We start from the raw sequence: 25,258 nt of genomic DNA on the forward strand, positions 1-25,258 counted from the left end.
TTGGCGAAGGTTTCTGTTCCACTGAGAGCCATTCTCGATGGAATGTGTGCTCATTTGGAATAATTGTCCTTTATATTTGCTGTCCATGTACAGTAAACGTTGTCACTGTTTCACTGTAATTACCGTGAGTACAAGGCTGGGCACTGATTTGCAGCACGCGTTGTAAAATGCGCTAAAAAGCTGCAGTGTGGTGACACAGATTCTTGGCTCGCCTCCAAATTAGAGCTGTCTTGCATCCTGCTGCCTGCCACTGTTGCACACACTTCCTGTCTTTAGCACTACGTCCTAGCTGGATATGCCTCTAACCAGCATTGCTGTGCTTGTTGTCATGGTAACCTACGGCCAGCTAAATACAGATGTTGAAAGACTGACGTGAACTCTTTTGAGCATTTATTTTACATACACTGTAGATAATATTTGCAATACACTATGTTCTTAAAAACAACAGAGCACTGCTGTCTTGTAGAGGATCTTTTACTAGCGATGTTTGCAGTTGCTCCTTAAAAACAGCACAGCGCTCCTGTCCCATATACAGCAGTGGTTCCCAACATTTTTGGACCCATGGCCCGGCTCGTGTTCCTACAAACCTCTGGAGGTCCTGGGGCAGGGTTCCACATTACAGCAATCTAATGCTATTGTGTAAAACTACGACAAGAAAAACATCAAATTCAAAGCACAAAATGAATACAGACCATCCACCAGTACAAGCCTGGAGTTTGTTTTTCAGAGAGAAGATCATAACCTTGTTGTTTGCTGTGTGTGGATGACAGGAGGCAGTGTTCTAGCATGAATTAACTTCACGTTGTGCACCAAACAAATATGAACATTAGCGCTCCATAATGTCATCAAACCTCACCTAAGCACAATGAAACAAAACAACATAAACATGCACTATGGGATTTCTGAATGTATATTATTTTTTTCTAAAATAATGGTCCATATTTCCAAAATTGATATGCATTTACATAAAATGTATTTACAAATTAATTTTTTTAAGTGTATTTTTTTTTTATCATTAGCATTATCTTGAAATTTTCCCGCAGCCCAGTTTGGACCCACCCACGGTGGTTGGGGACCTCTCATATAGAAGATCTTTGACAAGCGTTTTGCAGTTGGTCCTTAAAAAAACGCGCTCCTGTCATATAGAAGACCAGTGATTTTGCACAAGGTCCCTAAAAAGTGACCTGTAGAGGCTCTTTGACTAGCCGTTTGTAGTAGGTTTCCCAAAAACAGCAGAGCATTCCTGTCATATAGAGGATTTCAAAGATTAGACAATCTTTGAACTAGCGTTTTTTTTTTTTTGGAACTCAAGTAATGTTTTATGTCCCCCTCCTCTAAAAGATCAGACACGTAGACTACAAGATGTTGAAACATTACGCTTTTCAGTAAATGATCATGATGTCAGCTTCCAGAAACCACAAAGGGTTCGGAGTGTGTTGGCTGAGGTAAAGTCTTTGGTCTTCCATAATGGCACTAGCTTGGGTTTGTGAAGAGATACTTTGGGAAGTCCCAAAACAGCAAAAAAAAAAAAGTCAGGGAGCACACGGTGATGGGGCACTGATCTCCCTCTTAAATACTAGCAAAATAAAGTGAATTGTTGGCCTTATGTGAAGAAAATGTATGGATTATTGTAATTATTCAACATGCACCGGGGGACTTCCCCAAGAGGCACATTTGAACAGTGATCCATCAATTTTTAATTACACAGATGGATGTATCTCCCTTTATTGAACATGTGTGCAGACAGCCTTTAGATACTGCGGGCAAAACACGCCACAAAACAGCCTTCTTTATACATGAGCCCGTACTTTTTTGTGTGCGAAAACGAACGACAGCGTCGCTTGCAGGTTAGCTGCTTTTATATCTTGTGGGGAACAAGAATATCACTGCTTTGGCTGCCGAGGTTTCACTTCAGATAAAACACTTGAACTGTCACAATATTTGTGTTGTTAACAGGGTAAAGTGTGTTTTGTGTGTATGTGTGACTCCTATAGATGCATTTTGAGGGCCAGAACATGACAGAACAGCTTCTCGTGTCAGTCGTCGCACTCCTTGAAACAAGAGTTGTTTTATCTTGTGGAGTGTGGTATGACTCGGTATTGTTTTTTCCCAGTGTGTGAATGTAGCACCGGCTGATGCACAAACAACTCCAAAAAGCAGCCTGAGAAAAAGTAGAGAACTTTTCGCAGTGTAGTCTAAAAAAAGAGAAGATTAAACGAGAAATGACATTGATTTTATGTAATTAATTTAGATTTAATTTAATTAATTTGTGGTTGGTAGGTAAGTGTCGGACTGCTTTAGTTAGATAGTAATAGTAATTATTGTCTGTTCTTTCCTAGTTAAGTCGTTTGTCGATCCGTTCATTGGTTTGTTAGGTCATTCATTGGGTTGTTTGCTGGTTTGTTTGTTTGTTCATTCATTTAATAGTAAATCAGTTTGTTTGTTAGTTTGTTACATTTGCTACTTTAGGTAAAGTAGATTGTGTCAGAATGCACCAGATTGACACGATTGTAGTTAGTTTGTTCATGAATTAGTTAAAAAAAAACGTTTACAACCTTCTGAATATGTTTTTTTTTACATTATTAGAGCCCTTTTAGGATTTTTGCATTTTATTCACTAACACAAATAACACACACTCTATGCTGGTAAAATAAGTGGAAAAGGTAAAAAACTGAATTCTAAAAAATTAAAACGGAGAAAATGGAAGGATTTCATAGGGCCCTAAGAGAGTTTGTTAAAAAAAAAAAAATCTTACTCGAAATCCCACCACAAATTGATCTATAACCATGTCCAGTGGTTAGTCCTACCCTAAAAGTATTTGGCACGCCCATTTTTTCCAATTTTATCCTTTATTGGATCTTTTATTGGATTAGGGACTGACTCACAGAGGTTTGCTACAAAAGCTAAACAATATTGTTGGTCATGCTGTGGAATACTTTGGTTGCATTATTTTTAATGCTTTGAAGAGCGATTTTCATACCCATATTCAATTCCACAAATTCATGTTTGGAACTTGTAATAATTATTAAAAAAAAAAAAAGCATAGGTACCGGATCGGATTGGATCGGCAAGACTATAAAAAAATCGGATCGGATAGGAAGCCAACAAACGTGGATCGGGACATTCCTAATAGAAAGCCTTCAAGGATGTCCCGTCACGTGACAGAAGCGATCTTGCCGGGCAAATGACTCTTTCTTCTCACCTTACTGGCTCCTCAACCATCTGTAGCTTCTGACAGAGAAAGTGTATGTGTGAATGTGAGTGTGTGCGTGTGCGTGTGTGTATGTGAGAGAGAGAGACAGAAGTGTGGAAAACGGGTGGACAGAAATAGAGGTAACCAGCTCTTCAACAGGTGTCGTGACCACCTCTCAGCCATGGGGAGGATGTCAATCACGCACTTTACATGGATCTGTTCCACACACACACACACACACAAGTGAACACATGAGTCAGCAGGGGATACTTCTTCACATCAAATCCTGTAATGCAGCATTTATATCCAGTAAATATGAACACTATAGCCAACTTTGCCAAGTTGGACTTGCAGTGCCCGCTTCTCGAATGCGTGTGCTAATCTGAGAGAAGCTTATTTATGACAAACGAAGGAGAGCAATGGCAAAAAATACTTAAAAAACTAGAAATTGGTGCAAATAAGACCCCTGTTTTTGCCTCAAAATGGCCATTTTTGTTTTGAAACATGGGTCCTGAAGCTTTATTGTGTGTCCTGTGTCCTGTCAAGATAGATGGGTCCATCAAATTTCATGACAATCAGGGAAACCGGGGGCATTCATTTTTTTTACAAGAGATACTGAGTGCTTTTTCCATGCAACAATGAAAAAATAACAAAGACCAAAATTACAATGAATTAACTACTTTCATTCTTTTTTTATGCCGCTTGTCCTGTGGGTCTAGCGACTTGGAGCGAGAGGCAGTCGTCCGACCAATCACAGGGCACATATAGACAAACAACCATTCACATTTGCGTTCATCCCTGTGGACACTTTAGAGTATTCAGTTAACCCAGTGCTTCTTGTCAGGGGGTGCGTGAGAGGCAGGGAGTACTTTCAATGTTAGTGCAGACCTGCCAAAATGTATGAATTTATCCTACTCAACATGCAATTTGACTATTGACTATGCTTGTGTGCTTCACAGCTCTCCATTTTGCTGCATTTTCCTGGTTTCAGTTTCGAGTTCAGTCTGTACAGTACAGATAAATGATGTATGTTATTAGTTTCTCAATAGTATTTGAAATCGGGGGGGCGTGAAAACATTTCTGTCCCGTAGGGGGGCCATGACAGAAAATAATTGAGAACCACTGAATTAACCTAACATGCTTATTTTTGGAATGTGGGAGGAAGCCGGGGTACCCAGAGACAGCCCACGCATGCACACGGAGAACATGCAAACTCCACACAGAGATGTCGAAATGCCAGATACGAACCCAGATCTTCCAGCTCTCCTGACCGTGTGGCCAACATGCTAACCACTAGGCCACTGTGAAGAATGAATAAATGAATGAATGAATAATAATAATAAACATTGCAGTTTGAAGAAGCCCTGTGTACTAAAAAGCTAAAAACAAAAGAGGCTAGAGCAGCGTGCATAACCTCATTCTCAGGACAGGCTTTTAGCACTTGGCATCCTTTAAAAGTGAAGCTAGGCTGGTTTAATATAGCTCCCTCTTAATACAGTTCGCTGGTTTTAACAGTAATAGTATAACAATGGCACTGCAACAGGAGATAAGAGGGATTTAAAAAAGACTCCGCCTCCTCCTACCCTGTAACGTGATAGCGTGCAAATTATTCACCTCATTGTCCCGGTCTCGCCATCTGCTCACTTTTAAACCGCCTGTGCATCGTAGCGCTTCTGGCCCGGAGGCTAATGACCGAGTCATGTGAACCATATGTAAAGCGGCCTTCCATCTATGCCTGGCTAATATTTCTACATCCTCCTCTAAAGCCTTGCCGCTGCTTTTTCCTCCCCATCGATTTAAACCCCAGCTGTAGTTACACAATGTTTGTGTAGGGTGCAGAGAGAGCGATAGAAGTGGCACTTTAAATAACTTTGGCATTATTGCGCCTGTGCGCTGACTGGATTTGTCTGCAAATAGTGGGAGTTGGAGGTATATTTAATGTTGGATGTGATGTAATAATGCTGCTTTGCTTATTTACTGCCCATTTTATGAGACGCCTCATATTCAACTGCGTTTTTAGTGTTGGGGCAGCAAATATTTAGGAAACTCTAGGAAAGGACAAAGCGAAGAAAGGACAGGGATGGTCGGCAGCAACACAGTCACAACACATTAAGGTGCTAATATTTGATTTGAAGGCAACTTGTCAGATACAATCATTTTTGACACTGAGTTCCTCCCTAAAGCCAAATGTTGCAGAATAATATAAAAAAAAAAAATCCCAATTCGCCGCTGCAATAAAAGACACATCTGTAAAACTGCTTATAGATCTCATAAGGGTGAATGGACAAGGCTAGAGGGAATGGGTGCATTCAGTGTAATGGCCCAAAACCCCTTTTGTGGCGTTGTCATCATCTTCTCGTCCTCGAATGTTGTGGTTGCAACAAAAGGGGAGCATTAAGGCTGCATGTGCATCCATACCAGGAGCAGCGTGAGGCCCTTCATCATTTCCTCGCTTTCCCAGTGCGCCCGGCAGAAGACTTCCTCAGCGGGGGTCAGGGCTTCCATGCGGCACGGCACGTCTAATTTGTTCAACTGATGTGTGGGATTAACTAACAGCTGATAAACAGAGAAGGGATATGCCACAGCTGTGACACATGCAGCTGCAAAGTGTGTTGCTTATTTGCATGTTTGCTGCACAAATCAAGTGTTTGCCGAGCGAAGCGCTCGCCACGTCCAAGCCTGTACATGTAAGCGTGTGCATGTGAGGGGTTTATATTCTGTAGGAGCAGTGTGTCGCCGCTTGTAGAACCCGACTGTGCACAAATACCAAGCTGAGAGAGGCTGTTGAACTTTGGAAATGTCAACCAGCGTTCCTCACAGACATTATCACTGCTACACCCTGTGTAGTTTCCGACAACTTCCATGCATGCACGTTTTAAAACTTTACTTAACAACAAAAATGGAAAAAAATTCGGAGAATATGTCCGTAGGGTGGAACGCTTTCAAAGGTCATCACACTGACTGGCATCGATTTTGTTAAATAGGGTGACCACACAACCGGTTTTCCCTCAAGTGTTTTTCTGTAAAATAATCCAAAATGTTGATGATTCATCGTTTTCAATCACTGTTCATGCAATCATCGGGAGTCTTATGTGTCAATAAAGATGATTGGCCAGTGGAGTGCATTTGAATCATTATTATTGGTAAAAAAAAAAAAAAAAAAAAAAAATCAAAACTCTGCAACATGCCTGCAGTTCTATGCTGTTTTTCACGACCTACTGCAAAAAATGCTGGTCAAAAGTCCTCTAAATCAGGGTCCCCCAACAAGGAAAACTCTCAAAAGCAATGATGAAAAAAATACACACAATTGTTTTGTAAATAAGGACAGTACATCCAATTTTATGTAAATGCACATCAATTTCATTTATTGGAAAAACAATATACAAAGACATTTATTTTATTCTGACGTCTCATCGGGGTCCAAGTTGGGCCCAGACAATCACGTCAGTCATGGTGGTCACTCCCATCTACCGTCTGATCCGGTAAAAACACGCTGCATATGACACCCACACACATCAAACCACACTTTTATCGTACTGATGGTGAGTCTGTATCCATTTTGTACTTTTAATTAGATGTTTTGCTTTTCCTTGATTTAAACATCAGTAAATGACAATAGCATTAGATTACTCTATTAAATTACTATAACATGCTTTTTTTGTTGTTTTTGTGCCGGCAAATCGATGATAATGAATACATAACCTTGTCGGCAGAACTAATGAACGCCTTGTCAATCAAAACAGCAAAATGATCTGTGTGAAGGCAGAATATGTGATTTCATGAGTGTGCATGTGTAACCAAATGCAGTGAAACAGCGCCCTCTACCTATATATTTGCCCCCTTATTATGCCTTTCAAATCACATCACTGCAACGGCTCTCCCTAGAAGAGTCTCCTCCTCCACCTTCTCATCCTCCTCCTCCTCATCCTTCTTCTCCCCATGACTTATGAGCCTGCCTCATCTGTGTGTTGTTTACATGTGGCTCCGTACAGCAATGCATCTTGAGAGGAGAAGAAGCAGAATATGGCGACCTTGCCGTTAATCAGCCTCACTGATGACGATTATCCTTTACAGAAAACACCATCATTATCTTAATGTTATTGACGCTGTCCATGATGGCACATCACGCTCACCGTTTTTTTTCCTTCATATGAAGCTTGTCTGCCGAGGAGAAGCGATAATCAATCAGACTCCTGACCTTCCTTCTTAAGCAGCAGTAGCTCTAAATAAAATAATGTCGTCGTCAGCCTCCCCTCACTCCCGATGGCCTCCCTCCTTTCCTCCTGTGGTCTCCAAGGGGGGCTTACGAAGCTGTTGAGTGCCCTCGTGTGTTCATTGCAGTTTGCGCGGCATCATTTAAGTGCACTTATGTGTTCGCTGTTGACATGAGAGTCTCTCACCCAGGTATGGTGCCAGACTAAAGGTTGTCTCATGCAGCTATGGTACACAGTGTATGCTTGGAGACAGGTATTTGGACACCACACTATTGCAGATAAACTCTACATTCACATCCACTGAAACAACAAAATATTGCATTAACTTTTTAATAGTCGGATTAACACACAAAGACTATTCATTTGGAAACCAGATCCCTCTTGCATGTACTTCATTCGATCGATCAGCAGCACGGGCGCTCTACGCATGCACCAGTCACCGTGGAGAAATAATGGTGCATCCCAAACAACATGTTTTTGGCTGCTTTTTAGCAGTAACAGTTTGATATTTAGAAACAAGCAGAAATGACCTTGCTGTGTTTGGCTAGTGATCGAATTAGAGCTAACACAGGAGTTGACAGGAACATGTGAAAGCAGAGAGAACAAACTATAGCAAGAATCAGACAGATGTGTGCCTGTAAACGTACTGAATGACTTTCACCATTTTGTGGGAATGTTTGCCCATTTGTGAGGTCATAGGCAGAGTTGCAAGCATGTCCACAATGTCTTTCTAAGGTTGAGCAATGTACGCCGTATATCGCAGACGTGATGTTTTGTGAGGTGTTTAAATGTGGTCTTTGATCTTTTGCAGGAGGCGCTCTCAACCTGACGTGCCGGGCCTTTTTCGGCTACAGCGGTGACGTCAGCCCGCTCATCTACTGGATGAAGGGAGATAAGTTCATCGAGGATCTGGATGAGGAGCGAGTACAGGAGACGGAAATCAAGTGAGGAAAACAACCACTCAACCCTAAAAAGTTTTTTTTTTTATGAGGTTACACGGGGGTTTGCTCCGTGGGTGCGGGTGCGGGCGGTGGATATTCCATCTCTGCCGCCCAGGCCTCTGTGGGGTGACAGGGCGGCGATACCTCCTCCATCCCTGGGCAGGGCGGTCCTGTGTCGGGGGTCGGGCACAGGTCGGTCCACTCCATGGGGGTGAGGGGTGGCATGGGGGGCTGGCGCTCCAGGTCGTGGGCGGGCTCCTTTCTGGTTGCGGGGGTGTCTCTGGGCCTGTTGGGCTGTGGCCCCGGTAACCGTTGTTATTCATTGTTATTCGTTGTTAACCATTGTCATTCTGTTCACTACCATAGTTAATCATTTCATTACTACTATTACCACTAATATGAATGACTGTTTCAATGCAGTATTATCACTGTGCTTGTTGATATTATTTTGTCCTCTTTATGGCCGTCACAGACATTTTCTGATGTAGTCCTGTTTGTTTCTGTTGTTTTGTTATTATCGTAGCTATTGCTGTTGTTCTTGTCTCTCTCTGTATTGTCCCCCTCTTGTCCCTGCACTCCCGCCTCTTTTCTTTTATCTTCTTCTCTATCCCCTCCTGCTCCGGTCCGGCGGCTCCAAATTTGCATAACAACCAAACATTGAATAAAGTCAAATAAATTGTGTGTAACAGGGAAAGAGTATTTTACACTTTTCCCTAGCAGAGCAAATCTGTTGAGCACGTAAGGGCATTTAGATCAACAATACTGTCTGCCCTAATGCCTGGACAGGACAACAACAAAACAAAAGTAAAAAAAAGATGGAGGTCGTCTTATATTTGGGGTCTTTGAGGAAATGGAATTTAGTGAAAGCGTCTACTCAATACAATATGAGCAATACGATGAATTAGGTAATAGTCCCTGAAGCAGTCTCGTTTTACATTGACCTGAGGAGAGCATAATATGTGTTCATAGTTTGTGTGAGTGCACCCTTTGCTGCAACACACTTCAGTTCTGCGTTATTTTGCTGGCGAATGCAGTTAAGGTGAGGACATATAATCCATGCAGCAGTGCAGCAAGACTGACATCAGTATGCAAATACACTGTGCTACTGAGGCAACATGTATTTTCTTAATTTAAATTCATGAATAGCGATCCAAAGCGGCAAGTCAAGTCGACATTATAGCGAAGTAAACGGAAAGCAAGCAGCTGCTCGGAATGAAGCAAATGCATCTGTGGGAAATTGTCGGTTTCAATTGGGGTGTAATGGGGAGTCAATAGACTGAAACATGCAAGCCATTTGATTTCTCCACTCCAACTCCGGTATTATGGACTGTAAGGACTTGTCTTTGAGGATATCTATTGGAAAAATAGATGCTTGTTCACTTACCGAGTGCTGCTGTGGTGCCCAAGACAAGGCATCTCACTGGTCATACCGATGCATAAGGCAGGGTATACGGAAATTCTCATGTTGAATTCAATATTAATAATAATAATAATAATATGTTTTCAAAACCACACGTTTAAATAAACTAAAATTAAACTAAACTAATAATTAATTTCTTTTTTCAATCTTTCTTTCAAGTCATGTTTTCAATAACATGACAAGAATGGTAATGGTACATTCCATAAGAATTCTATATTTATTACTTACTCTGTTTAATGACTGCTTCAGTGATTACCATTAGCTTAAAATTAGCAACATAACTCGTCTTCTGTTTTTTGCTAACTTGTTAACAACTTTCAAGACACTTTTTGCCAGCGGGTCAATGGTGTGTCTAAGTGACAGAAATAAGGGGGAGAAGTCATTTAATGCCGCCTCCAGAATACGAGACAACTCTGAATATAATAAGACAAAAGACAAAACGTGAAAATATGAGACACGTGTGACACGATTTACTGCCCCATCGTCATTTGTTAGTGTTTTATTTATAAAACTGTAATGTGCCAAATATAAAACAACAAATATGAGATGACCCCTTTTTTCCAAGACTTTTTGGGGAAAAATATTTTTAAGATAAAGTCAGAAAAAAACACAATTGTTATCATTGTTTTAAATCATGCAATCATTCGATGTCAGTGAAATAAGAACTGATAGTTAGTAGACTGGGGGAGACGTCATTCGGTGCCAACTGCTGACATGAGTATAAGACAACCCTGAATATAAGACGAAAGGCAAAATGTACAACAACAACAACAAATGATACATAAGACTCACGCTCAATGCGATTCACCACCACCTCTCTTCTTAGTGTTGTACTGTTATAAAACTGGATTGAACCAAATGACCCTGAATAGAACACATGAACAAAGACTAACAGTCTTATTCTGACTTTTTTCAAAGTAAAAAATACAGTAATAACAGGACAACAGTTCACTTATTTTTATCCATGGCCTTTGCAAACGTGGAAATGTTACCTTAAACATTGCTTGTCAAGTTTTTATGCAGCATCCCTGAACAGATTGTTGTTCAACACGCTGTTAAACAGGAAGTTCCGATCTGCTTCCGGCGAAGCAGTGTAAAATGCACCCATCAAAAAAAAGGCTCACTTTCCTGAGCTCTCTCTAAGATGTCCAAAATGAGCTCATTTCCAATGCGTCTTCCTTCCCGGCACGATAGAACACATTTTAAACAAGTCCATTCGCCGCTCCATGTGCATGCTTCCCATTAGGGCTGTTTGGAGAGGCTGCAGCTCTGGGGAGACAGCCCCTGTCAGATGGTTAACAACCACCATTTTTCACACCGCCGCCACTTTTGTTATCTCCCTCCCCGTACCCACCTAACGCGGCATACAGATGGGCGGGAGAGGACGAGGGCGGATGAGAGATTGCAAGCGGGTTCACGGAGGGAGAGCGTAACGAAGACGCATCTGGGATGTGTTTGTGCTGCAGTATGAATGTGGTGAGGGAAATAAATCTCCTTTTAAACCGACTCACACTTCTCTCCAACTCCAAGGAATTCCCCCTAGATCAAATGCACACTAAAGCTGTGTTCACACTTGATGTTCAGTACTCTGGTCCAGACCAAAAATAAAACAAAGATACTGGTTGGGTCGCTTAGCATTCACACTGGTATTTTTGTCGTGGGAACAAAGGCTGTGAAGTAAAAGAAGACAGTGGTGTGAAAAAGTGTTTGCCCCCTTCCTGAATTATTCTTTTTTTTTGCATGTTTATTACACACAAATCACATCATCAAACAAATTTAAATATTATTCCCTCTGGGAGCTCATGAGCTACCTCTGGTGGCCTGGCAGCCATTGGCCAATTAACTGCTCTGCTGGGAGTAATGCATTATGGGAAGAAGTTAAAATCGCTGTTTTTTTATTTTAAACTTGTGTTGGTACTTGTGTTGTATACAGTGTATCTCTTAGCTACCTTTTCCTGTGTGGTGATTTTGTGTGGTTAAGTTCCTGTGTGGTGATTTTAGCCTTCTGTCAAAGATGACACCATGAGTCCTGGGTTGATAAGCACGTTGTGAGTTTTCTCATAACTCATGATTGGTTCCTGTAAAGTAAAGAGCTGCCTGGTCCTCACGCACTCGTGCACGCCACAATATGTCTTTATGACGTGGACATGTGCAGCTTATAGTCTTACGCGGCTTATGTATGTACAAATCTGACTGTCTCTCTAAATTTCAAGGGTGCAGCTTAAACACCGGTGCGGCTTATACACCGAATACGGTAGTCCTCTGTTTTTTTGTTTGTTGTTTATTAGCTTAGTCGCATGACTCGATTCCACAGCTCTGGCACCAATATCTGTTGGGTTTTTTTTGGTCTGGTCTATGAATGCAGCCTAATATTCCATGCATTGGATCAATAAAGTATTTGATCAATCACCCACTGTTACTAATGCTGCTACCGTAAGGCTTTTTTCCCCCCCAACCGGCCAGCGATGGCCTTGAGTTTACTCTCATAAAGTCAGTCAGACACATGGAGAGGACACTTAAGAGAAGGGATGCATGAACAACTGCACTCATCCTACAGCCAAGTTGCTGGCACCCACACACTTGGCCTTCATTACAAATGCATCAAAACTGCACTTTTAGAGAGAGATGCCTGCCGTTTATACACCCAACTCTGGAACTTATCGATCCAGGGAAGCTCGTTTCTACAGCCATAAATTCTCATTTGGACAGAGTGGCTATCATAGCATGGATGACTGGACATTAGCATAGAGAGCAGAGCATTAATACATTAGCAAAACAAATCTGGCACCACATATTTCAAGGAGGTGATCAATATGGCGGCGACCTAATTCGGATGCTGTTCTGCATGCTTTTTTTTTTTTTAGTCTGAAATTAATCACAGAAGCAGCAAACAGGCATTGCTGATGAGGAACTAACGGAAAGCTAATGCACCCGCAGCAGGCGACTGAATCAATGTACTCATTTGTACCTCTCCGTCAACTTTACTTCACACAGTTACACTCTTAGAAAAGATTTACATGCACTTACACTAATCGTGCACATCGTCGTATGTCACTACTTATACACACTCACCGGGCACAACATTAGGCACACTGAATATTAAACCTTTACAAAGGCAGCAATGCTCAATTTTGATTGAGAGAGCTATTTATGTAACAACGGAGTCGTCCCTCGCCACGCTGGTCAGCTTTACTCTATCACGGTTTTTCACAAATATATTAATTAATAAATCATGCTGTTTAGTGGTTGAATACAGCCTATTAGTCAAAAATGCACATATTTAATAAAATTATTTTTTGTTTAAATTAAGCATTTTCAAGCATACAAATGACTAAATGAACTAAAATACAAATTTAAGGCATTCAGATATGTAGTATTCTACACTCGTCAGTAGGTGTCAGTAATATGTTACTGTAATCTTCGGTGAGAAACAGAAGTGCCAGACATGACCCGAACAACAGGCTTTTATTCCAGGTGTATCTCAGAGAGATACAGGTACAATAATAATAACATAATAATCATCATAATAATAACACGGGCTACTGTTTCTGCCGTAAGCCACTGCAAGCTAAAACTCAACTCTGAACCCCCGACGTCCCTTCCTGTCCTCCAAACATCTGGAACACATTTATAGCTACACACACAAGCACAAGTCTTATTTATGTCTTAAATGGCTTATTTTCTCAGTTGATATCAACTATATTGCTTAATGCCAGTTACAGGTGACTATAGGGGTGTTATTTCACGTCTAGAGGGCTCTAATGATGTTAAAAACTTGATTTAAAAGGTCGTATACAGGTTTTCTGTGCTTTAACTACGAAAATATTAAATTTATGAATAAGTCTGTGTAGGCTCTCAGTCGTACAGGAGTTGTCAATCGAGGGAAAGGCTTCTTGAGACGTCATCTGTACTTCTGTGAAGAAGGTGTCGGACATTTTGGACAACTCCTCCCAGTCTTACTGTAATGTAAGAAAACAATAGGAGGAGGGTGTTGGCACACCAATTCCGCCCACTCTTACTGTATTTAAGGCCTCGGCTACCAGCACTTGTTAGTTCGCTGATGAAGCTCTTCGGATGAGGAACGTCATCTGTACTTCTTCACAGAAGTACAGATGACGTCTCAAGAAGCCTTTCCCTCGATTTATGAATAAGGTGTCCTACTTCACGGAAATTCACTTATCACAGTAGGGTGTGGAACCAATTAACCGCGATCAACAAGGGATTACTGTAGAGTCAAACCTTGATTTTCAAATGTCCCTGTTTTCCTATGATTTTAAAATTTTCAGTTCTAGTACACTATTATTGTACAATATTTTGTGTAGCAAACTGTTGTATTAGCCATCTTCAATCACACACCCAACACCACACATAGTTTACACAAGGCACATTCATTTGGCAAATTCAAATGAGAATGTTACACAAATGAGTACATTTTCTGTGTCATTCCAGGGAATTGAGTGCCCAAACAACGAACTGTACGAGTTGTTTTGATATTAATACACTGCATGAGTCCAACTGTAATGTGTCTTTGTTACAAAACATGCCTTTTAGCATGCACTCAACTCCCAGTTGGAAGTCGTTGTCCTCCAGCCCCGTCAACCCCTCTGTGACATCATCAACAGTTGACTCTGCAGTTGTTTGCTAGCTAAGACAGTTACACCACAAGTCTCTGCTTTTTTATAGAGTATACTGTAGCTGCAAAATAAATATGGGAGATTAAACGTGACGATATTTCTCATTTAAAGAACTATAAAACTATAGAACTATAAATGAGAACTGGGCAGCCAGAAGCCCATCAGATTGTGAACTATGGCATTGCTACTGTGAGTGATAATAAAGTACACTTAATATGGAAGTGGCTGTGTGTGAGGCAGGATTGGAACCGCACATTAAGTGCTTGATGCACACTATAAACCTTGCAATCCTACCTACCTCGGTGTTTCCAGCGTCACTCATTTGTGACGTGTGTCTGTTTTCTGTTTGCCGCCGAGTTAATGTCCAAGCAGAAGCTGTACTAATTCTACATTTGATCAAACTTACTTAAGATTTGTCAGATAAAAACATAAAAAGTAATGTTAAAATATCATCTGGTTTCGTTCCCGTGAACCCAATATAGTGTTTCGTCTCATCTCATGAGCTGAGCGTATTGCGGCATCTCTAAAAATAACCCACGACGGGGTCAAAGAAAGTGTCAGCACTTTGATAAAGAAGATGAGAAACATTATTAAATTCAAGAAATAACTCATAGCAAAATATGAAGGTGGCATCTTTGTGGCTCTCCTGTCGGACCCTTCGCGACCCTGTCCTGGGATCAGCAGATGAGGGTGTAAATTCCTAAAATGCAGTAGGAACGTGAGCCACTCGTCATAATGAGTAGCCCTTAATGAGGCAACTTGGCTGTTTTTGTTCTATTTCATGGCCATTTGCTGCCATCTGGTGAGGCTCCGCTGAGAACTGTCTCTGTCTCTGTCTCCCAACCTTCTCCAATAATAATAAGGAAGTACTTTTGTGATTATATTTCGCAATGCAACTTTACTATGTGAACGAGTAGTTTAGCCTGTTGTAAACATGCCATATGGAGAGATGCTTCCACTTTGATGGACGTCTGTGCTCTATTGCAAGTCTTTGTTATCTTCGTAGTTTGTGCCTCATTAGATCTGCATGTGTTGCATATAATGTGACCAGTGTAGTGCATAGATGTTGTGTGTATTTTTTTGTGTGGTCTCACTCAAATCCCTTTGGATCTCTCCATCACACGCCAACTTTACAGCCTCATCTCCATTAGAGATGCAGGTAGCCAGTTGTGCTGGCTTCAAAGTATACAATCAACTCCCTTGAGGAAGGGACAACTTGGATGCATACTTTAGAGTAACTAGGGGAGTAATGGTACATTTATTTGTAATCAGATTTTTTGCCAGATTTTTTTCTTTTTTTGCTATTTTTCTTTTTTACAATTATTTTTAAATCACTAAAGCTGTTTTACACAAACGTTAAGCAGTTTTGTGTTTTGCACTTCATTCCCTTACAGTACCCAAAATGAACTGTGACCTTAAAACCGAGGTGCGTTCCGAACCATGAATATGACTCCTTGTTACACGCTTCACAACCCTGTACTGGGATCAGCAGATGAGCACTGTAAATGACTGCATGAAATTAAACAAACGTGAGCTTATCGCCATAATGAAGCAACTGGGAAGCATAGGAGATGCAGGTACCAATCAGTGTGTGCCAATGATCTGTGTTCTCAACTCCCTTGAGGGGCGGGGCGTTGGTGGGGCACATGAATTATTCCTTTTCTCACAGGACTTCCTCTCCCAACGCTGCACAACAAATCGGACCTACAAATATCGTCATGTCCGTGACACACTTTCAAGTACATCATCCTCATGTGTGGCTTGAAGGCTACAGAAAGAGAGAGAGAGAGAAGTTGAGGGCTGCTGGTGTCATTATCCCCTCCTACACGCTTTCCTCAACCCTGCCTATTTAACACATCCATCCGATGACGCATGGCTCAGCTTCGCACACAAACACAAGAGATGCCCTCTCTATCCTTTGCACTTTTCCTTTTTTGCTGAGGCTGCTTTAAAAAGTGAGCTTAAGAGTGTGTGTCTGTGCATGATACCACCGCCACCCACCACCATTCTCCCCTCCATCAGGCTCAACCAGCCTGGTCGGGGACACTCATTTACTTTATGGAATATTACATCCTCTCTTTCCTCAGTTCGTTGCCATGGCAGCCACTTTTAGAAAGATTTTCTTCTCATCGCGCATTATTTGATTCCTCGCTCCTCCCCTCCAGTACAGTGTCGAGGAAGAACCCCTCATTGATTTTCATATCTCAGATGTTTGGAATGCAGAAAATAACATACTGTGATATAGAGACAGTGAAGGGCTCTGGTTGAGTTTGTTAACCGTCAATGCACCTTGTGAGACCAAATTTGTACATTCGGCTTATTTGAGTCTCAGATATCGACACTTTTAAGGCTCAATTTACTGTTTTTTTGATTTATTCAAGAAAGTGCAAGATGTATTGAATAGGAGATTTGCAAAAATGCCAACACCCTCCACCCTGCCGACCGATTTCTTACCATTGCCTCAAGGCTGTAATAACCTCACCCAAAATATTCAAATTCCTAAAATACTGCTTATGTTGTGTTTTTACTATTGGAAAAAAAATCTGTGGTTATGACAAAATGTGTAGTGAAAAAGCTGGATCAACTTTGTATCTGTGGTAAGCTCTGATGTTACAAATTACAGGTCACATGCGGGGAGAGTGGGGGGAAAAATGATGTTACATTTTTAATACACTTTAATACACAGGGACCATTTTGGGACCTAAGTGTAACAGTTTTCAGAAAAACTGCGCTACACATACCCAAGAAGGCTAAAATGTTAACAATCTAGCTGCTCACATTTGACACAATCTCCGTCAATGGTGGCCTTAAAGTAACAAACAAGACAATTTAAACAAGTGTATTGACGCAAATATAAGACAACCCTGAACATAAAATGACCCGTTTTTGTATCATTGCCGTTTGCAATGGAAAGAAAAGAGGATACAGTCAATCCCTCGCCACATCCTGCTTCGAATTTCGCGGCTTCAGTCTATCAAGGCTTTTCAAAAAATATCAATAAATTAATCCATCCATCTATCCATTTTCCTCTGCTTATCCGGATCCGGGTCGCTTGGGCAGCAGTCTCAGTAGTGAAGTCCAGACTTCCCGGTCCCCAGCCACCTCTTCCAGTTCCACCGGGAGGACACCAAGGTGTTCCCAGGCCAGCTGTGAGACATAATCCCTCGCGTGTGTCCTACTGTAGGTCTGCCCCGGGGCCTTCTCCCCGCTGGGTATGCCTTGGAAACCTCACCAGGGAGGCTTCCAGGAGGCGTCCAGACTAGATGCCCAAGCCACCTCAAATGGCTCCTCTCGATGTGAAGGACCAGCGGCTTTACTCTGAGCCCCTCACAGATGGCCGAGCTACTCACCCTATCTGTCTCTAATTATGGCAAAAACAAGTACCTACAAGGTCGTAAACAAGTTTTCTGTGCTCTTAACTTTGAAAATATTGGATTTATAAATAAGGAATCCTACTTTGAGGAAATTCACCTGTGGTCTGGAACCAATTAACTGTGATAAAGGAGGGATTACTGTATTTCTGTGTCGCAGCTGCATGTCGCTAGGTCTCCCACCGGTGTGTGTGAGTGACAGGAAGAAGTCGATTGGGGAGAAGTGGTTTGACACATGTTGAATTGCGTGTATACATTTCTAGACACCGAATACAAGACAACTTGTCTTTTTCAGACTTTTTTGTCTGGAAAATTGATGGTATTGTATTTGTCTTAATACATAATCTATTGTCCAGTTGTCATCAAACCTTTTCATTTTGCATGCAATGTTTTAAGCCCCATTAGAGCCAAATAAGCGTAAAAATCTCAAATCAAATAAAAGTCTGCAGGCTCCAAGTATTATATTTAGTCTTTGGCTGCATTCAGACTTGTGGTTCAGTACTATGGACCAAAAAAATGATACTTGGTCCTCATTTTGTTGAGGTGTGCTTCGCATTCACATTGGTATTTTCTACAGAGCCTGCGCAGTAAAAAAATATATGCATAAAGGATGTACTTGACTGGACAGCTTTCACGACATATATTATGTGACGTAACTCAAGTATTTGAAACCAAAATGTAGTCTGCTGGGTTGAATACATACAGTAGGTTGTTTTTACATGCTTCTTTATTCACCAGCTTAAATTTCACCAAAAGCTTCTAAAAAATACTTTTAAATAGTGCTGCTGTCACTATTTGGAGAGAGCAGAGTCAGAGGCAAAGAGTCAGCACTTTCAATGTATTTTCTCTTACATTTCGTAATTTCGTCATGATTTTTCTGTCGTTTTAGCACTACTCCGTTTCTTTGGTCCTTGTAGCGTTCACATTTGAGCTCAAGTGAACTGAACCGCACCAAAGTTCACTTGCAAGCGGAGAAAGACTCATCTCTCAAGCGACATCGGTCCACTAGCTTGGTGAACACCAGACTTTAGATGATCGCGTTCACACTTAAACCAACGAAACGTACACATCAAACACGCCAGAGTTCCTTTTAACGGAACCAAAAATGTCAACACACCCTTATTTTGTCTCGCAGGGTTGTCAAGGAGCATCTGGGTGAGCAGGAAGTCGCCATCTCCCTGACGATTGACTCATTGGAGGAGGAGGATCTGGGAAATTATTCATGTTACGTTGAAAATGGCAACGGCCGTCGCCAGGCTACCATCCAGCTCTTCAGGAAGGGTGAGGACCCCTAAGAGTGTGTGTGTGGGTGTGTGCAAGTGTGTGTGTGCGTGTGTGGGTGCTACATTCATAATGAGCGTTCATAAACTGACATGCACTTTTTTTTAGCTTTTCTCTTTTAAATCTCATTATAGACTTCATGTCAAGGTTGAGAAAATGCTCTGTTTGCTCATTGTCGGAGAGGAGTACATCAACCACTTCCACATCTTCATTAAAGTCACACGGGATAAATTATTTCATGTCAGGCTGCACTAATAAATCAAATGGAAATATGCATCCATTTTTATTCAAGTTTAGAATTCTCTAAAACTTTTCTCCAGAATTTAAAATGGCTAGAAATGTCACCACCAAAAACACCGTAGTTGTAAGATAATATAGAATATTGTAAGACAAGTCATATTTGGTATTCTGGTCACTAGACGTCAGTAATGTTACATTTATGAGACATCTCCTTATATTACATTACCCTGACTTGCAGCCATTGATCCTTGCTGTCCAATATGCACATTTTGTGTGGAAGTGGTACATTTTTGGGTTCTTACTTTGTCTTTTTACCTCCTTCCCCACTCAGTTTCAAACCCTGATGTAGCATATATGTCCATTCATACACTGTAATACCTAACATTGTTTTACGTAAAAAAAACTAATAAAATAAAAAATTATTTCCAAGGTGTGGCAGCTTTTATTGAGCCGTGGCACCCTGCCACGATCCATTACATGTAAGGGCGTAACTTTGAGTCTACCATTGGGGGGGTTAAAATCTTTGCCTGTTTATTTATTTATTGGATCATTTACTTTTTTGAAAGTATTCAAGGTAATTTGGCGTGCCTGTATCACAGTGTATTTCACTGTACAGTACTTTTACTGTATCACAGTGTATTTCACTGTGATACAGTAAAAGTACTGTGATTAGGCCTTGCCTCCTTGGTCATTTCCTTCTCTTTGGTCACCTGTTAGGCAATCGCATTCTTGAACCAACAATACGAGTATTTACCTCTTTTTGCTCAGGTTTTTTAATTTTTTTATTAGCTTTAGATGTCGACCAATGATGAAAAATTGTTGTCTGTCCGCCTTTTAGTGCTCTTTTCATTTTTCCGTGGTTCTGCTGTCTCCATCCATGCCAAACATACAGAAAATTGTGAACGTTAGGTGGAGAAAGCGGGTACCAAGTAGAGGGGGGGGTTACATTACCGGATGATTGAACATGCCACTGTTTTGCTGGCAAATGATATAAATAAAGAAAATAAACAAGATATTAATGCAAGATAATGCATATTTTGAATAAGTCGGAATGATGTGGTTATATTAGGGGAGTTCTATTGGCTGGAGCAGATTTTTTGCGGGGGTCATGACCCCTGTATCCCCTGTGCAAATTACGCGCTTGATTACATATACATAGACGACATCTGATAAAAACTATATTATTATATAAGCTTTATATCACTATATGCACTATATGCACTATGTGCAGCTATACTAAATATTGTGGACTGTGGTAAGCGTATGCTATGCAGCTCTTAGATAGCTCACTGTCACACACTGTTTGCTAAAAACATTCAAGTCATTCACTGCAAATATCAACTTGCACCAAATCGGCCTTCATCTTTTTCCACTTGTGTCTGAAAAAAGTTTTGATAGTTTTACCGCTGTTGTCTCTGTGTCTCCCCGCTGTTATCAAACTCTCTGTGAGGTTTTTTTTTTTTTTTGAAGAGCCAGCAATTCTGTTTGAGTGGGTCATTGCACACACATAACAGTGGATGTGCTGAGCTGCAGCAGTAAAGGGATGCTGCCCTCCTTAGAATGATTGGAAGAAAGTCCAAGAGTGGCTCTTATTCTCTCACTCTCTCGTCTGCTCACATTATTCTGATGTTTATTTCATGCTTTCCCAGGATGCAACACTGCAAAGCTTCACAGCTGTCTTATGAACATTCTGGCTTGTGGAATGTTTTTCCTGAATCATTTTGGACACCTGAGAGAGTGAGGATAATTGCTAATACAGTGGAACTTCTAAAGTCCAACACAGCATCCATTGCAGGATGCTGGTTGACCTCTGAACATGTAAACTTACTGTATCTCTTTAAGGCAGCACAACCATTTAATTATTATTGTTGCATAAATTATTTTTTTTAACTTACTAAAGTAAAAAAAAGTTATATCTTTGGTGTTACATTTTTAGATCTTTATGTATTTGAAATCTCCAAAGTCAAACTCTAAAAATATGCCTCAAAAGTAAAAAAAATAATAATATTTTGAGTTTCATACATACCATGAGATTCAGCAAATCTTGCAAGACTTCAGTATTTAAAAGATTAACTCCACATGCGTGTTTTGCTTTTTTTGTGTGCTTTTTTAAAATTATTTTTTTGTGATGCCACCCCAAAAAGGGGATAGACGAAAGTGTGATGGTAATCATAGAACCAGAAATGAAAAATGAGACTGCAGTGGAATGCCCCAAAAGTCATACAATTTGGAGTGTTTCATTTTTGTTTGGCTTTTTTGTGTGCAATAATGGCAAGGAAGAAAAGTGTGATGATAACCCTAGAAGCAGAAAGGCTACTTACTGGGATGTAGGGAAAACATGATTTTACTTTAGAGGCATATTTTCCTCCATAATAATGATCAAATTACAAATTGTACAACTTTAGAGGTTCCTGTAGTTCATAAAATAATTCTACAGGGCAACAGTGACTTGTAAGTAAGCTTTGTAGTGTGCCTGATATTTGATTATATAAAGAGAGCATATCTAGTTCCAACTGTTACATGCTTTGCTGACAGAGATTTAAAGCAAAGCGTTTCTTTTAGCGAAGGCAAGCAGGTAAATGCTGCTTTAATTCACAACATAAGTCATCCCTCTCCAAGCTAAGCCACTGGGGAGATAGAGGGGTGATAATAGAGAAGAGCAATGAGCAGTGGAGGGCTTGGAAGGGGGTGTTTGTTATAAGGGGATGTTGGTTACCATGAGTAAAGCAAAGCTTCTTGTTTTGAAGACTCAGCATGGACGGCAGCCAAAGTTTTTCATTGCCGCGCCAATCAAATGACTCCACTTTCTCCTCATCTCCTTCTATTTGTCTTTCTCGCCCGTGCACCGTCATTCCTCTCGAAACCTACGAGCCTCTTGTCTCTCGCCACTGATGATGGATGCTACTCGGCTCCCGGCTTAGCTTCTCCCCCACCCGATAGTGACGATTGTTCAGTCTGGGGAATGTGCATGTAACAAAAGCGGCTGACTGTCATTTTAAAGATGCCTATTTGTAAGTTTAGCTCCTGATATTTGACTTGCACAACCAGGAACTCCTGTCCTGTAAACATTATCTTGAACCTGATTAATTAAGGTACATTATAGGCTATTTCAAGAACACATCGTTCTCAAAAGCCTCATTTTTACGTAAGTTGTAAGGTTGGCTTCAGTTCAATATGAAACCTCATTGACCTGAGTATAAGACGACCCCTCAAAATCAAAGACAATAAAACTGTTTTTTTCCAAATATCCATACTGACCCACATATAAGATAACCCCAAACATAAGATGACCCCTCAAAATCAAAAACAAATATCCATATTGACCCAAATATAAGATGACATTGAATTTAAGACAACCATGAATATAAGACGACCCTTCAAAACCAAAGACAAAGAGACATGTTTTTTTGCGAATATCCATATTGATCCACACATAATTTATGCCGACCCCAAATATAAGACGACCGCTCAAAATCAAAGATGAAAATACTTTTTATCCATATTGACCCACATATAAGACAACCCTGAATATAATCCAGTCCAATCCAACTTTATTTATCAAGCACTAGCATCCTCTAGTATTAAGATGATTTTATATATCGTCAATAACAGGGGTGCACCCTCCTTTTTATTAACTAACTGTTAATTTTATTAGTTATAACCTATTTTTTGTCCCCCCTGGCAGTCAGGGAACCCTGGAATTGTCCTGACTTTTCCCCCTTACACGGCACCCCTAGTCAATAACACTAATCATAAATAAATTGAAAAATGTATTTAAAAAATTTATAAAAATTTATCACCGTGATCGGTATCGGCTGATTTCACTCAAGAATAATCCATTTCAGAATCGGTAGCATAAAACTCTTATCGGAGTGTCCCTGTCTGGAACCAATTAACCGCAATAAACAAGGGATTACTGTATCCATATTGACCCGAATATAACACAACCTCTCAAAAGCGACAAAAAACACTTTTTTCCCCCCAGTGTCAGTATTGACTCGAATATAAGACAGCCCCTTTCAGTATCAGTGCGATGCCTATTAGATTTTCCATTTAAAAAAGGAAACTGTACAGTTTATTAGCTGCCCTTGTGGTATAATGGGACACGCTGCCTTTTGTGCAGATGGCATGGGTTCGATTCTTAGTCTGGGGCACAACACCCAGCCATTAGAGATGTCCAGTGCTGGTTCCAAGCCCAGATAAAAGGGAGTGTTTTGTCACAAAGGGCATCCAGTGTAAATATTAAGCCAAACAAATCAGGCCATTGACTTGCTGTGGCGACAGGAAAAGCTGAAAGACAACCGTTGTATGTCTTAGCTGCTGAACAGTTGTTTGATGACTCTGCTTCATTGGTCAACATTGTCTTAAAATTAGCATCATACCTCCTGTTTGCTAACTAGCTAATAACCTTGGAGACACTTTTTTCCCCCAACTGTGTCGCCAGGTCACTGGTGTGTGTGTGCGTGTGTGTGTGTGTGTGTGTGTGTGTGTGTGTGTCTTTGTGATTGACAGAAGAAAAGCCCTGACTTGGCTTGGGCAGAAGCAGTTGATTTGCATGAATACATCTCTATATCCGTCCAATATGAGACAACCCATCTTTTCCAACATACCTTAATTCTGATGTTTTTGAAGTAGGCTTGTTCATTTCTGACTATTTTCCATGTCCTATGTGTATGCTGTCTTTAGCAGAGCTCATGTACACGGTGGAGCTGGCTGGGGGTCTCGGGGCCATCCTGCTGCTACTCATCTTTCTCATCTCGCTCTACAAATGCTACAGGATCGAGCTGATGCTTTTCTACAGGAGGCACTTTGGCAGCGACGACCTGGATGGAGGTAAAGGACATTATCCCTTCCACACCCTTCAACGCTTAAGATTTACTGCTCCACTATTTCTATAGGTGTGCTCTTACTTAGATAAAGGCAGTAATGTCCACAGCTGCTGTGCGAGGGGCACATGGGGGAGTGGACTTCACTGTTATTGTTATTTTGTATTTAATGGCATTGTAATACCTTCACACTTTTACTGCACCAAATAGATAAGATAGTCATGAAATAAGACACAAGGAATGTTTCGGTTGGTGAAAGATCCTCTATGTGACAGGAGAGCTCTGCTGTTTTTAAGGACCTATGGCAAAAAAGCAATTCAAAGATCCTCCATATGACAGAACCGCTCTGCTGCAAAAACTTTAGTCAACGTTCCTCTATATGACAGGAGTGGTCTGTCGTTTCCAAAGAACCTACTGGCAAGAACTCTTGTCAAAGGTCTTCTATGCAACAAGAGCATTCATACAGACGTTATATGACAATCTATGTACGTATACATATGACTAGCTTTTTTGCAGTAGGTCCGTAAAAACAGCAGTCAAAGAGCATAACTATGACGAGTTCTCTGCTGTTATTAAGGACCAAATGTAAAGAAAGCTACTCATATGTATACGTATACAGCTTGTCATATAACGTCTATATCACAAGAGTGATCTGCTGTTTTTAGGAATTGCTGAAAAAAATTGTGCCGCTCCCAAGTCTGAACCAAACTCGTGGGCTGGTCTGATGTCAGTTGCAGGCTGTATTTGGCCTACGGGCTGCCAGTTGTATATCCCTGGCGTTAATAAAGCCTGTATGCATCACATCAGAAGTTGTGCTTTCCTCTGCAGAGTTCTGTCAATGTACTCCGACTGAGTTAAGGAATCATCTGTCCTTTCACACGTTCTGTAAAGCTCTTTTCCGAGCTCATGAATTATAGATTCAACATTGTTTTGTCGTCAAAAACTTTCACATGATTAAGTCATACCATCGGGGGCCCGTCGGTACAAGCTGTTTTGATTTCCCCCAACTTTGCTAGGTGGTTAATTTGCAAGGTTGGTTGCTAATTTGAGAGCGGTGTTTGATGTTCCCATCATACTGAGCGACTCAGCCATGCACGGCCTTCCCAGCCTTTTCAAAGCGGCACATGCTCCTCAAAGA

General features: G+C 40.9%; 1 protein-coding gene across 4 annotated transcripts in view; it reads left to right on the forward strand.

Annotated features, from left to right (window-relative positions):
* il1rapl1a (interleukin 1 receptor accessory protein-like 1a) overlaps positions 1-25,258 on the forward strand; it is a 259,738-nt gene that overhangs the window by 218,220 nt on the left and 16,260 nt on the right. For 2 of the 4 annotated variants that reach the window (XM_054787014.1, XM_054787017.1), the window contains exons 8-10: positions 8,219-8,351; positions 18,909-19,054; positions 23,984-24,127. In XM_054787014.1, coding sequence (XP_054642989.1) covers positions 8,219-8,351; positions 18,909-19,054; positions 23,984-24,127 — 423 coding nt within the window. Of the gene's footprint in view, positions 1-8,218; positions 8,352-18,908; positions 19,055-23,980; positions 24,128-25,258 lie in introns of all 4 variants that reach the window. The other 2 variants (XM_054787013.1, XM_054787016.1) reach the window with 1 other exon arrangement.

Source organism: Dunckerocampus dactyliophorus, chromosome 9 (assembly GCF_027744805.1).
Source record: "Dunckerocampus dactyliophorus isolate RoL2022-P2 chromosome 9, RoL_Ddac_1.1, whole genome shotgun sequence".
In the NCBI taxonomy this organism is placed as follows: domain Eukaryota; kingdom Metazoa; phylum Chordata; class Actinopteri; order Syngnathiformes; family Syngnathidae; genus Dunckerocampus; species Dunckerocampus dactyliophorus.